The sequence below is a fragment of the Camelina sativa genome, chromosome 7 (assembly GCF_000633955.1).
Source record: "Camelina sativa cultivar DH55 chromosome 7, Cs, whole genome shotgun sequence".
Taxonomy (NCBI): Eukaryota; Viridiplantae; Streptophyta; class Magnoliopsida; order Brassicales; family Brassicaceae; genus Camelina; species Camelina sativa.
This window is the reverse complement of record NC_025691.1, coordinates 26,358,471-26,373,492: the sequence shown is the minus strand read 5'-3', so window position 1 is coordinate 26,373,492 and position 15,022 is coordinate 26,358,471. Positions and strand designations below refer to the sequence as shown.

Sequence of the window (15,022 nt, the reverse complement as noted above, 5' to 3'; positions counted from 1 at the left end):
AATTATGTTTCTTCGTCGTACCCCTAGCTTTCAATGGTTGCACTTGTTAGTTTTCGCACATTTTTGTTTCACACTTCTTTGTTTTCACACTTTTTTGTTTATATATATATACAAATTTTTATGGATTTTGAAAAGAGTTTTTATTATTTAAGTATTATTAATGATCTCATCCTGTGTTAATGATCTCAAAAGTTTCAAAGACTCGATCCAACAATTATGTTTCTTTGTCGCACCCCCAACTTTCCATGTAGGCACCCGTTAGTTTTCACACCTTTTTGTTTTACACCTCTTTGTTTATATAAAATTGCAGTGTTTTGATCCAACAATTGTGTTTTTTCGTCGTACCCCTTGATTTCAATGTTTGTACTTGTTAGTTTTTGCATTTTTTTGTTTCACACCTTTTTGTTTCACACGTCTTTATTTTCATACTTTTGCATCTTTTCGTCGTACCCCCAACTTCAAAAATCGCACCTATTAATTTTTCACATTTTTTTACCCTTCTATGTTTTACACCTTTATATTTTACACCTCTTTGTTTATTATATATAAACTTTTATGGAATACAAAAACAAGTTTCGAATTTATTGTTTTCTGAGTATTTTTTATACTTACAAGTTAATAAATAAAATCATAGATTTATATGTTTATATATTATAGCAAACTCACTTTTAGGGATCAATTTAAATATAACTGATGAGATTATTTTTATTATCTCATCTAACTGTTTAGATTTGTTAATTATCTTATAAGTTGCAATATTTTGATCCAACAATTGTGTTTCTTCGTCGTACTCCCAGATTTCAATGTTCACATTTGTTAGTTTTCGCACATTTTTGTTTCACACCTCTTTGTTTATATATATATATTTATAGATCTTGAAAAGAGTTTTTGTTATTTGACTACTGTTTAATACCTCCAAAATTGAAAATTCTGAGCATTATTTTCTTTCAATTTATTAATCAACATTAATATACTCATCTTTGTTAAAAAATTTGGATTGTTTTATTTACTTATTCATTCATCTAACTTTTGTGACGTTTCCCATTTAACTGTATTGATCATCTCTTTCAAGTATTAATTTAGGTAATTAATTGTGATTTCTAATTTTTCATAGATTTATCTTTTAGTCAATTTGGTTGGTTGCAGTTGCAGCTATGAGCTCTTTCTCCCTGATTATCTTATTATTTTTTTATAAATTTTGATAGAATAATGATTTAAATTTTATTTTATGTAAATATCTTTCAAAATTAGATTATTGTCACTGAATCAATTTTTCATTTTTATATATATAACAAATATTCTATTTAACTAATTTGGTTAATTCATCTTAGTCATTATTTATGACTTTTATATTGTTCAGTTACAAAATTTCCAAAAAAATTTTACTCGAAATATGAAATTAACAATGTTAATCATTTCAAATTTTCATTTTTCCGTGCGGTAACGCATGGACCGACGTCCTAGTGTTATATAATAATGAATTAATTATAATCCTTTACCATTTAAAATTAATTGAAAAACATATAAGATCGAAGAGAATCTAAAATACTAAAAATATATCGCCACCGCCGAAGACCACTTCCTCCGCCGTTCGTTGTCGTCGGAACCCCAGTTCTACCATCTCCTCTCCATCATCGATTCACCTATTCAACGCATTTTCGTGAGCTGTTCAATATTCATCTTTACTTTCCTAAATCTTCGATTTTCATGTTTACTCCGAACTTGGATTGATTGGTTTGCGAATCAAATTAAGCATCTGCAATTCTACCTTAATTTGATTTTTCATGTTATTATATTCGCTAAACAAGGAAGAAATTGGAATAGAACCTAGTTTAGGAATGTTTCTAAGCTTTTGATGAAATTAGAATGAACATAGACTCTCAATTGTGTTGTATTTGGGTCTGATTCCAATGCTAGGCGTTCTGCTTTAGAAGATGCGGTTCATGATTTGGAGGAGAGTCTCGCTAAGGGGTTTGATGGTGAGAGAAAGCTTAAGGTCTGTGCTTGAAACCTGATTTTGAAGGTTTAGTGAAGAAAAGTCTAATGTCAATCTGTTTGAAACAGACAAGTATGTTAAAACTTCTTTGGCACATAACATGTCTCTGGTAATATAACCTCTTAGCCTTTTTGTTTATTTGTTTGAGTTTAAGGAGTTGTGTAAATTGATTGATGATTTTATGTTATATTCAGATTGATTGCCTCGTAAGAAACGGAAAAGTCAGGTTGATGCTCATTTGTATGCTCTTAAGAGGACAGTCTTTATGGGTAATCTCCCTTAATGTGAAGGTTAGTTGTTTGTATTAGTCTTAGGACTCTTCTGTTCAATTTGGCAATAATAGAACACTATCTCAGATTCTCAGTCTTGTTGTATCCAGAAAAGCGTGCGAACTTACAAAAACAGCTCCATGGTTATCATAAGATCGTAATTTCCGATGCATTAATGGTTCCGGTTTCATTTATGCCTTCCTGAACACTATTGCATACTTCCTGAAATTAAATAGACCAAATGTACAGTGATAACAGAAGTAGAACACGATTTTTTTAAGAAAGAGAGAGGATATGAGAATTTTGATTATCAAAGGTAGTTTTCACCCGAAAACTTGTTATTTCATTCTATTTGTAAATTATGAGATTTGTAGTCTAATTATCATATATGAATGATTCCTTGAAATTTAGGAAGAACTCTTTAAAGTATAGGAAGGCCTTCCTAAATGTTTGAATTAATATTCATGAAGAACTTCTTTAAATTCAGGAAGACTTTCATGAAACAGTTTGAAAGGATTAAAAAAAAAAAAAAAAAACAGGCCATAACCGCTTACAAGAACTCAACTTGTGTTCCTTTAACTAATAATAAGCCAAGTTTTTCATTCGGTGGAAATAAAACAATAAATATTTATATACAAGAAACGTAAACATTACGGTATCTTTCCCAAATGTAAAAATTGTGAAAACATTCTACTTGACAAACATATTGACTAATATTATTGAATCATTCCTGAATATAACTGAATCCTTCATTAATTTTTTACAACCATTATGAGATTTATTCATGAAGGTCATCCTAAATTGCTAAAAGTCATTCCTAAGTATTATTGAATCCTTCCTAAAGTACTAAAATTCATTCCTAAGTATTTTCATGAAGGTCATCCTAACATCAATAATCATTGAGACTCAAAACACCCAATCATATCCAATGAAGAAGCATAAGCCATAAGACCAAACCTAGACACCCATAAGTAGGCTCAAGACCAACAACACCACAAAACAAAGCTTGGTGTCTCACACTTACACCAATATCATTACTATGTGACATCATACACTGTTTTGCTGCAACAACAATTGTTGATCCTTCTGATGAACCTCCTGGTACACACAGTTCAAATCCCACAGATTCGTAGTTACCATTAAACCAAAATCAAACCTCCAAGATTCAATCTTCAAACCGTCACAAGTTTCCCCTCCTGAACTTTAGCTATAGTAAAAAAGAACAATACCACGATTAAAACCTCATCCATTTATATAAGCAAACACATATGCATCATGTAATACTCGTCAATATTAGAATCTCCATTTTACTAATTCAAACATTATGTGTAAAAGGAAACTAACAAGTAACAAACATAAGACTAAATGTACGAGTGAACACATGAGAATTAAATAATGCAACTGTTGCTGGAGTTTGACTATCTCTACTAATCTAAAATCTCTCTTTGATTATAAGGATCTACTGCAAATATGTTATCCTTATCATAGCAAAACCAATATCAGTAAAAAAAACACCTAAATATAAAAAAATCAAGACCAGCCTTAAGAGTATTGAGCCATAAATCAAGGAACTATAATTAAAAATTCAAAATTTAAGAGACACAAACCTCACAAAGTAAAATTGATAGAAATTGATAAAATTTTCACCTTTTTGAATAGCTTTGGGACACTTCCATCCATCAGTAGAGAGTGATGTGCTTAGGAAGCGGCATATTCCGCAGCACAAATCCAAACTGAGTGACATCACCCACAATCTGAATATCCGATTTCATCCGACAAAGGATAGCCAGCAAATTCGGATACCCTTTTCAAAGCGGACTGGGAGGCTCGAGTCATCTGATAGTCGGCGATCTGAAACCGATTGGAATCTGATTTTTTGAATACGTGCCAACACAAAATCAAAAACTCAAATTTGGCCCGGTCAGATGCTCAAAAACCATGAAATTGAAGAAGCGTTGCATCAAGAGAGAATAAGCATAGAAGATGAATGAGCTTTTCAAATTTTGTGTAGAAAAGATGATTATTGAAGAAGCAACGAGAGAGAAGAAGCGTAGAAGTGAATGAGCTTTTTAGGTTTTATATAGAAGAGATGATGATTTTTATTTATTTAAATAATTTCTTGCAAAAATTAAGTTGTGCTAAATTTGGAATATTTAACCTTTTGTGTTAATTTTGGAACAAAAATATAAATTGGTGCTATTTTTGAGAATTTCTATTTACTTATAGGAGGTATTGAAACGAGATTTGAGAGGATTTTGTGAGATTTTGGAAATTTTAGATTTTGTGAGATTTAAGTGAGTTTTAGATTATTTGGTGGAATTGTTTATTTTTTATTTTAAAAAAAAAAATAGCTTGTGATTTGTTGAGATTTAAGGTGATTCTAAGAAATTTGTAGAACCAAAAAAAAAGGAAAAGTTGAGTTTATTGATTTATTCACATCATCGGTCCCTATTTGCCATGTTAAAAATTGGTGGAATGGAACAAATCACAGGAATCTCTAGTGATGGTTAATGCTAAGAGACTTTGGTAGACAACTAAACATACAAGCTGAGTTCTTTTTGACATTTTTTTTGAATTTTTAATTTGTGATTCATGAGGGGAGAGATTTACTACACATCTGAAGACTATATTGTATAATGGTAGTAAGCAAAGTCTGAGTAATCAAAGACTTCTCTATATATGAAATTAGCAAAGTTGGACAAACATATTTGCAAGTCTACTTCAAATAGAGATAATGGAAGTGTGCATTAATTTAGGACAGCCCTTGTAAAGGTCAACAAAAGTACATGCCCCTTCTCCTTTTGCAAGTCTTTATGGGTTTACACAAACACAGCTGTACCTTCCCATTCCCCAACGAATATAATCATTATACTACTCTTCCTCATATGAATGTATCCAAGATGTATACGGCTTCAGATATATTCATAATTTGCATAATAATTAAGCTTGAATTCAAGCAATATCGTCTTAAGCTGCAAAGCACAATAGAAAGAGGAGTCATCATGATCAGTTTATACTTTCATTTCACCTGCATATTCAAATGGTCTCTTTTAAAGCATGATCCAATGTATGGTAAAATAGCAATGTCGATAGCATTTTGTGAGACCAATATAATAAACATTACACAACACTAAAGAGATAGAGTTTGTTTAGTTAAACATAAGTGAAGAGTAAAACTTAAGCTGAACGTTTGAAACTCCAACTCAATGTCTGAAATTGTAATAGAACTATCCAAACAAAGCGTATATATCTGTGTCTAATGTTGAGCTCAAGAAATAATTCTACATAACCATAAAGGATTAGATTTTCTTGTTAAACCACAACATTTGAATAATCAAATCCAAAACAAACTGCAGTTAACGAATTAACGTACTTGCGACGATAAGTGGAACGACGGCGACACGACCAAGGGTTAACACGGTAGCCAATGTTGACTGTGACCACTGAAACTGTCATTTCATGCTCTCTTATGATACACAGTAGGAAGAGTTTTGTGTTATGATTGGAAGATGATTGCAGAAGAATCGTCGTCACCATCATCAAGTTAACTGCGACCACTGAAACTGTTTTGGGAAGAGGAGGAAGTTGGTCTACCTTGCTCGGACGAAGAGGATGAAGAAGAGCTGGAAAGGCGATGGTGGTGACATCTATGAATCGGAAACCTCAGAGCTGTACGGGAAGAGTTACGGAAACAATGAACTAATGTTTTTTTTTTTTCTGAAATCCTTCAAAATTCTACCTAAAAGGGTATGATTTTATTAGTCATATTTTTCAACTAAAAAATAAAAACAAGTCTCTTAGAATCATTCAAAGTAGCATTTTAAAAAAAAGTTGTGATACTTTGAATAACACTAGATTTCAAGTAAGTTTTATAAACTCTGATTGAATAACAAGAGATTGTATATTATTTTAAATGATTTTATATGAATGTGAAGTTGAATAACATATGATTTCTAAAGACTTTTAAAAATCATCAATTGAATAACAGGTGATTTTAAGAATACTATAAAAAATTTAAAATGTAAAAGTTCAATACCTCCCTCTTAAATTACGTGCTTTCGTAAGATTTTTAGTTATTTATTTACTTTTTTATTCTTTTTCTTCATCAATTTCTTTGCAAATTTCATTCGAATACAAACAGATTAATATATTATTTACTAATGAAGCCTAAAGTGAAAATTTTATCTATGATATACGACTTAGGACTTTTTATTCAACCTATAAAATATTTTCATAAACTGAAATGCATTAAACGAGCCATATTTGTGAATGATGTAAAACGTCAAAAGATGTGAATTATGTTGATAACTGATAACATATTGTTGGGGAGAGATAAATAAACAAATATGTTATTATCATTATTTGATAAAATGTAACTAATAATAACATTAATGAACATTCGACACTATAAATACATACAAAATCCTCGTTTAGTGGCATAAAAACAAAGAAAACCCAATTAAGAAGTAGTCAATATATTTTAAAATGGAGAATAAAACTATTTTCATGATATTTTCTGTAATCATGGTTTTGGTATTGCTTTCTCATCCAAATTTGGCTATTGAAGAGAATAATGATGAGCCACCACTCATGTCAAATGACGAGTTTGATACAGCGTTATATGCAACTTCACCAAGTTCGATCGAATATAATACCAATATCTATGGAAAAACTTCAAAAGAGTATATATATAATCTTATGAAGTGCGGTAAAAATACAGGATACAAAACTCGAAAATACGCATTTCTATGTTTTGAAGGAATGATAGCTGAAATTCTTGTGAACAAACATGCTTCAAGGGATTGTTGTGTGGGGGTAGTGAAAGCTGGAAAGCAATGTCTAATGGAATATATGAAATATATGAAATTCTTTTTTCAAAGCTATTCATTAAAACATTATAATTATAAAAGGTTTTCTAGAACTAATAAACTATGGAATAGATGTTCTGCTGAAATTGGTGCTCCTTCATCATATTCTGGTTTAAAAATGTAACTAAACTTATTATTATTATTATTCTTATATAATGGTTTAAATTGCTTATATTATACCAACAATTTAAAATATTTGAACAATAATATAACTCTATTAGATATTTTTTTCAAAAAATAAAAATAATAACAAAACAATTTGATTAATTGCTTAACACCATCATTTGTTGTCGCATGCCCAAGAAAATGCTTCATGCTAGATCTTGTAAGAATTCGGTTTCAGTTCAATTTGACAGTTTTTTTTTGCGATTCAAAAACCGAGAACCACGCGACTCAATGCTAACCACCAATCCGAAAACCCAAATAACCAAAATACCCAACTCATTTAACCCGATTAACCCGTAATATGTGATTCGCTGAAAAAATACCTTAATAAGTTAATATGGATCCCTCTCCTAATATCCACTCTTGGCAAGCAAGACCACAAATTTTCTTATGATTGGTACAAAGCTCAGAATTTTTATCGATTGGCCAAGCATATCTCTACACGAAAGTATTTCTACTGTTTGTATACTCACTCAAATTAAATGATATTGGAATTCAATTCTATAATAAATACGCTAATTAAATGTTAATTGTTAACGTATTAGTGAAATGCATAGTAATTGGCTCTGTTAAATTCGGGCGGGCTTCCAACACAAAACCAATTGGCAATGAGTGGAGAGATTCTAACCCTTTATATATTACTCAAGTCCCTTCTCATCTATCAGATGTGAGATCTTTTCTCCACACGCCCCCTCGAGATAATGGCTCTTCTAGCCATTAATCTCGACAGAATCCATCACGCCCCCTCGAGATAATGCTCTTTTTTTTAGCTATCTCGATGGAATTGGGCCTTCCTTTGGGTCATCAATTAATGGGATGATCAAGCCAGACTAATTAACGGGCCAGCGTGTGTAGGCTCTGATACCATGTTAAATTCGCGTTTTACTGTGGGCTTCTAACTCAAAACCAATTGGCAATGAGTGGAGAAGCTCTAACCCTTTTATATATTAATCAAGTCCCTTCTCATCTATCAGATATGGGATTTTTTCTCCATACACTCCCTCGAAATGATGGCTTTTCTAGCCATTAATCTCGACAGAATCCATCACGCTCAACACTAAAAAGTATATAATTTGACAGTAACATTTAGCGTTAATCTTTTTTGACTCATCTTAAAGGAGCTTCTATGTACGATATGTTTCATTCTATAAATACAAGATTACGAGATAAAACAAATATGATGGAAATAACTTTATTTTGTTGATTTTTCCCCTTTTTAAGGTAAAATCTGATATGTTGAACAAATATTCCAATATGATATTTCCACACATATTCAAGCATAGGATATGAATGATTTATATTGAAGAAGGAGGGCTAGAATCATAATACGATGGCGGAGGACTTTTTTTGCAACAACAAGTTTCATTTTTGAGGCCTTCATTTAAACATATCCCTCCATAACTTGTCTCGTCGCACTGTTTTTTGCACTCGGCACATGATATATTTAGATCTAGACATATGAGCTTTTGGTACGAATTTGCTTGTTCTGTAATTGATTTAACAAAAAAGGAAAACAAAAATTAACCATACATTCAAAGATCACCATCATCACAAACAAAAAATAATGGTAATCAGTTATTGTATTTGCAATTTATAAACCAGTTGATGACTTACGTGAGAGGAAAAGCAAGAAAATGGTTGATATCAGAAGAAAATATGTTCCATAAGCATGTGAAGATTTTTTGCTTTCCATTTTCTGTAGAAACCTAACCTTTTTTCTTCTCTTTTGTTTAGATCCTTTTTTTTTTTGATGGTTTTGCTCACTTGGTCTTTACATAAGATCATCCTCGTTATTTATACTCTCTAATGGGTGTCTTAACTTTCAATTGATAATTTGTCAAAAAAAATAAAAAATAAGTAATTTTAAAGTTAATACAAATTTAATATAAACTCCTCCACTAATTTTTTAAACTAATCCTATACTGACACATAAGGTGTCTCAATAGATTAAAATGACTCTGGGAAGACAATGATCTTTACATTAGATAAAAAAAAAATCCATTTTTTCAATCTTTTAATAGTTAAAAATACCTCCATTTGTTGACTAATGTTGATGCTATATGTGTTATGATGATAGTCAAACTCTACAATTAATGAAACAAAAGTCAAAAACACCAATTTCTGTCCTTACAAGATTAGTATTACGTAGTAATCTGACAAACTGTTGACTACAACCAAGTGAACCAACAATAAAAAAAGGTGTGCCATTTGCCATTTGGTCAAAATAATTTAAGTTGAGTTATCTCCTAGCTAATATGTGTTTACGTTTCAACCATTGAAGACTCGCTTAACAGAATTTGAGATTTTTCAAATTTACTTACCTCCAGATTCAACAATTTTCTTTTGAAAAACACTACTTTTTTGGTCCAAAAGCAGAAGAATATAAAACTATTGACGAGTAACTAGATCAACATATTTATAACTTTTATTAGTTTCTAGAATAAGAATAAAATAAAGATATTAATACAATGTTTTATTTATTATCATAATAGTAGTAACGTATGCTTGAAATATTTTACAGAAGAAAACTGTTTATGTAAAAGAAAAGAGAAAGAAACAGTCGTCTTAGTAGTACCTCACACTAGGTGAAGAAACTACTTGGACGAAGCGTTAAGTACACGAACGGGGACAATGGGTATGGAATCCCACCACTCTTTCATTCTCCGGTTACTCTGATCGTTGCTCATGTATCTCCCCACACTTGATGTCATTACGAAGCAATATATTGTACCAAATATTATGAACAACTTGAACGGCACTACCGCGAAGAAGCTTGCCAACACTAACATCGATGCCATCACCATGCTTGCATGCTACGACCAAGAGTTAGAGAGAAAACATAAACAGTAGACACTTGCGAATATAACTAAAACAATTTTTGCAATAAGTGATATAGGCTACCTTGCTAGCCTTGGAGGTATATATGGACCGCAACTTCATGATGGTGACATTAACATGTTGCATCAACTGGTGAAGTCTTATTAAGCCATACTGAGCCGACACAATACTCTCAGTCATTGTTTGGTCAGATTCTGTGCTCACTGTTACCTCATCCTCACTTTTTGTATGGACAATCTTATGTCTAGCCTGAGCCATTTTAGCCACCACCCCTATTAAGCAAGCAGCTATAGCCTTACCAATCCACTCCCTGTGACATAAAAATATAGTTTATTGATTAATGGTATATAAACCATAAACTTTACTCATGTTGGACATATGTTACTTTAAACTCACATGTAGACAGTTAAAATAGTAATGGCTAGAACGAACAGAGTACGAGACGGCCTTTCCCAATAAAGCACTTGTTGGAACCATGGTAATGCGTCTTGCAACGGCCTCAGCAACTCCTGCAAGATACCTCATCGTTGTCAGTTAGATACACCAGTAATTAAATAAGCAATCACTTCTGGTATGGGCAGTCTAAAACAGTAATGGACCACGTATTGAATCTCTAGGTGATCCAAGAAATTGGTTTTTTTTTCCATGCATAATGTAAAACTGAACTTGAGACTATCCGATTTTTCAGTCCTACCTAAAGTTTATCCTACCACACTAGGCCAACAACACATCATAAAAAACTTCTTACCATAAGAACTGCTACACTTTCACTAATCCCTTCTTCTTCGAGCTCCGCTGTCGTGGCTTTAGCCTTCTCAATCACCTTTCCTTCTTCTCTCGATTGATTCACTACACTTTCAAGAGATGCAAGCATTTCTTCTTTATCGGTGACTACCCCCTTCTCCTTGCATGTATTGTCTCCCTCTTCTTTTACCATGTTACCAAGCTGATCCATGTTCATATTCTTCAATATGGAACTAGCACTACACGGATTTCTAGTAGTGCCCACCTTTAGACTAATCTCTGCTAGCTCTTCCAGTACGTAGTCTCCCTTTGGAACTTCCTCAAATAAGCTAAAGATTAAAAAAAATTTTGGATCCGGGGGAGATATTCTCAGCATTTCGCGGGCTGCGTGCAACCGTACTATTCCCAAGATTGTTCTCGATTGGACTTCCCATGCTTGCAAGGGAGATTCAACATTGAATTTTCTCAAGAACTTGTGCATTAATGTTATCTCCTTCACAAGCATAAGCCAATGATCTCGTCTTGTTGAGCTTGTCATCTCTGGAAACTCTATGACAATTCCATCCTCACTAAATATGCATCAAAAGAAAATGTACACATGAATGAGCCAACATGTTACATAATTAAGTTTTGTGTTCTACCAAGCAAAATTGAATCCAAACTCAGGAAATATGTACGTCAAGTTCACAATATACAGTCCTCATCCGATAAATGACATATAGTCATGGTTACTCACTATGGCAAAATGAGAGGTTTGAAATATTAATCATCATAATATGGTATAAAGTCTTACAAATCCGGAGACTCGTAGACAATGGCCTTGTCGAAAAGAGGGGCACCCAATGGACCAGTTGACATAGGCTTTGCAGAGTTTTCACTGTCCTTGGAAAGATCTATCTTAATAGCATCTTCATAGTTTATAATTCCTGCGGCTTCGAAGTATAGTGCATAGTTTGTTAAAGTAAGTCTACCTACAAAAATTCAAGACATTCCGATGAGAAACTAGTAGCCAATTAGTCCATGTATATATTTGAATCAAACTTGACACATTATGCATAATATTATTTCTTATCAATAGTGAAACCAAACCTGGCCAGCTTGTTTCTTTAATGTGGCGAACCACTCTCTGTGACGCCATTGTTCCTTCAACATGCAATATAATTTCATCATCCGCCAAATCTATCCCTTTAGGCTTCGCTTGCTTTTGTAAATGCTTCATACACCTTGATCATACACGTAAATAAAAACGAAAATAAATCTGTTAGAAAGAAAAGTGAACATGATTTATATTAAGCCTAGAAACTAACTACGCTATATATAAGAATAATTACTTGTGTATTTCTTTGACAAACATATCGTAAGCAGGAAAGTGAAGTTGGTGGCCGGTCGGAGCAGTTAGAGTCTCAAATGTGTATCTTCCGTTGATGACATCCACAGGGAGAGGAATGAGTGAGCCTAAATAGACAAAGGCATCTTCACCCACACTTGGTTCATGATCAACCTAATTAATTCACATATAATAATATAGACATATGATTAGTTAATCGGTGTCACATGCACACCTCAAACAACAGAAGTTAATTTTTTTTTTTTGATTTTACAACAGAAGTTAATTTGCTTACGAGAAGCGGCATCATGTCCGAATAAAAGAGAGAGATATCATCTTGCTCTGGGGATAGGGTTGCTTGAATCCTCTTGTCTTCACTCTCTTTACCTACTGCTTCCTTTGAACACAAGTAAAAAATATGCATAATTAAACGACTTGATCAGAAGCAAGAAATTAAGTGATCATCATATCAAGTTTCAATTTAAGTACTTACCCTATAAGATTCCTTGTCATCTGCGTCAGGTTGTTGCCAGGCAAGCATCATATCGAACGTGAGACGGCTGAAAGAACCATCTTTTATTCTCTCGACTATGTTTTCACAAACCCGACTTGTCACCTTTGAGTTGCAAAACTCCACAAACTTCTTCGAGTAAGTACCTCCGGAGGTAGTCCCTGGCTTCCATTGAAATTCAAACTCTTCCACCAATTTATCAATGGATGTCTCTAGTTCCCTACAACATCATTAATCATCATTCATCACAAAAATTTACAAATTTAAACGATGCTATAACTGATTTTGCTATTCTTTTGGGCTATCAAAGGAAACGAAATCCCATAGAACTGCACTTAATCACATAATTTTTGTAATGATCAACGTTTCAATTTCACTGTTAACATCTTAATTACACCTTGTTTAAATTAAAACATACATATAGATCTGTAATAGAGAGACAGATATATCAAGGGACAGGAGAAAAATACTGTGAACATCTCTGAACGACGTCGTTGGCAACGGTGGACAAGTGCTTCATCTTCCTCATCGTCTTCTTCCTCTCGTTATCTCTTTTGATTTTTTTTTTCTCTTTTTCGCATTCTGTTTTTAGTGGGGTTGAGGTGAAGAGAAGAACTCGTTACACTGGCAACGTCTCCACATGCCACGTAGCACTCCCCATGCAAATAGCCGAAAACTGATGAGAATCTCATAACAAAACGATGTCGTTTAAATTGAAACTGTTGAATAGAATAAAATTTGCATCTCGAGGACCCGTATTTACCGTCACATAATAAAAAGGCCCAATAGTTTTAAAATGTTTTCAATTATGCACTCACTTCTGGTTAACCCTAAACCGAAACTCTCTGTTTCAAACCACAGGTTCTTCGACCACATCTACTATATATATATTTCTCCGTGTGGAGTAGGGCAAAAATTGAAACTCGGAGCTCTTTGAAATTCACGGCGGACCCGGGGAGATACGAGCACCGGAAGAGAAAAAAATGGCGGAGGAGGCGATTCTAGGGTTTCTGCAGAACAACGAAAATATCGCAGATTCCGGTCAATTCGCCGCCGAACATAACCTTAACCACGACGAACTCGTCAATGTCGTCAAGAGCTTACAAGCTTTTCGTTACATCGAGACTCAGGTACCACCACCACTTGCCACGTTCTATTCAAGTTGAATTTGGCCTGATGGAGAAGAAGAATTATGGATTTATATGAGGTTGTAGCTTTTTGTGCGAGGTTTAGATTGTAAGGTCTTAGTAGTGATTTAGCCTATAGGAGATCATGAATGGCTATGAACAGTCACTTTATTGAATCTCTGGTTTTCAGGGTTTAATTGTTGGTTACATAAGCATTATTGCAATGTGGTGTTTCATTGTTTTTTTTTTATGCAGGACATTAGATGAGAGTCATTGGTTTTGACTGAGGAAGGGAAGAAATATGCTGTGGAAGGATCCCCCGAGGTACAGCTTTTCTTGGCTGTTCCTGCGGAAGGTAGCATATCGATGGATGAACTCAAGGTGTTTTTTTTTTTTTAATGGAAACAACATTTCCACATATCTTGTGATTCTTGATTATTCTAGTTTCCTTTATCATGATGACTTGTTGAGTCATGGATTCGATGTCATGTTTGAAATGACGGGTGTGAAACCTTACTGTTTCAGAGAAAACTAGATCCTTCTGTCTTCAATATTGGCCGTTCACAAGTTGGAAAACACAACTGGGTGCAACTGGGAAAGCAAGTTTCTAGGAAGGTAATTACAAGGCATCCTGTGCATGTTTGGTTATGCAGTGCTTCTTGTTCTTTATGTTACTGAATTGGCATGGTTACTGTTGAATCTGCCAAGGAGTATAATGTTATGGGTTGTTTTTCACTTTTTATTCCGTATCTCCCTGCTTTGAAATGGCGTATATGAACTTGTATTATATGCAGTTTTAATTCTGCATCCATTTAGTCTGCATCATTAGCTCTGAACCATTTTGTTGTAGGTTCAACACGTTAAAGATAAAGTGAAGAACTTGCTTTTACAAATACAGGAAGGAATGGTTTGTATTCATCTTCATTCAAATGATTTTTGTAGAATTCGTATGCAGCTTTGTAATTCATATGACTAAGTTGATCTTTTCTCCCTCTAGGAGCTTGACGAATCAAGTCTCAATTCTCTCAAAACCAGAAGCCTTATAGAATCAAAGTAAACGTCTGCGCTTTTCATATGTAGATTATTTCTTTTCGGGAACATTTAGTTCAACCTTCTCTCTTTCTTCTTAGGGAATGGAAGGGCTATTCCGTAAAGAAAGGTCCTAACTATGCTCCCA

General features: G+C 33.4%; 2 protein-coding genes, 2 long non-coding RNA genes and 1 pseudogene across 5 annotated transcripts in view; 2 read left to right on the top strand and 3 right to left on the bottom strand.

The window, feature by feature from the left end:
- LOC104702716 lies at positions 1,523-2,696 on the top strand. Of its 2 annotated transcripts, XR_754081.2 has the most exons (4): positions 1,523-1,660; positions 1,918-2,105; positions 2,191-2,286; positions 2,376-2,696. It is a non-coding gene; the product is annotated as an uncharacterized LOC104702716 (long non-coding RNA). The 2 variants fall into 2 exon arrangements; XR_754080.1 differs by lacking the exon at positions 2,376-2,696 and having other exon boundaries at positions 2,191-2,359.
- Positions 2,960-4,338, bottom strand: LOC104702717. Its single transcript, XR_754083.2, has 2 exons — positions 3,913-4,338; positions 2,960-3,472 (listed from the first exon to the last, which is right to left on the bottom strand). It is a non-coding gene; the product is annotated as an uncharacterized LOC104702717 (long non-coding RNA).
- On the bottom strand, positions 8,411-9,049 carry LOC104702715 (putative defensin-like protein 79). The gene is made up of 2 exons (XM_019227457.1): positions 8,913-9,049; positions 8,411-8,784 (listed from the first exon to the last, which is right to left on the bottom strand). The coding sequence occupies exons 1-2, from the start codon at positions 8,989-8,991 to the stop codon at positions 8,594-8,596; spliced, it is 270 nt and encodes an 89-aa protein (XP_019083002.1). The 5' UTR covers positions 8,992-9,049; the 3' UTR covers positions 8,411-8,593.
- LOC104704955 lies at positions 9,788-13,779 on the bottom strand (annotated as a pseudogene).
- Positions 13,636-15,022, top strand: part of LOC104702713 (phenylalanine--tRNA ligase alpha subunit, cytoplasmic-like) — a 4,578-nt gene continuing 3,191 nt past the window's right edge. Inside the window, exons 1-5 of the mRNA XM_019227914.1 lie at positions 13,636-13,848; positions 14,101-14,226; positions 14,371-14,460; positions 14,696-14,752; positions 14,843-14,898. Coding sequence (XP_019083459.1) covers positions 14,212-14,226; positions 14,371-14,460; positions 14,696-14,752; positions 14,843-14,898 — 218 coding nt within the window. The 5' untranslated portion in view covers positions 13,636-13,848; positions 14,101-14,211. The remainder of the gene's footprint in view (positions 13,849-14,100; positions 14,227-14,370; positions 14,461-14,695; positions 14,753-14,842; positions 14,899-15,022) is intronic.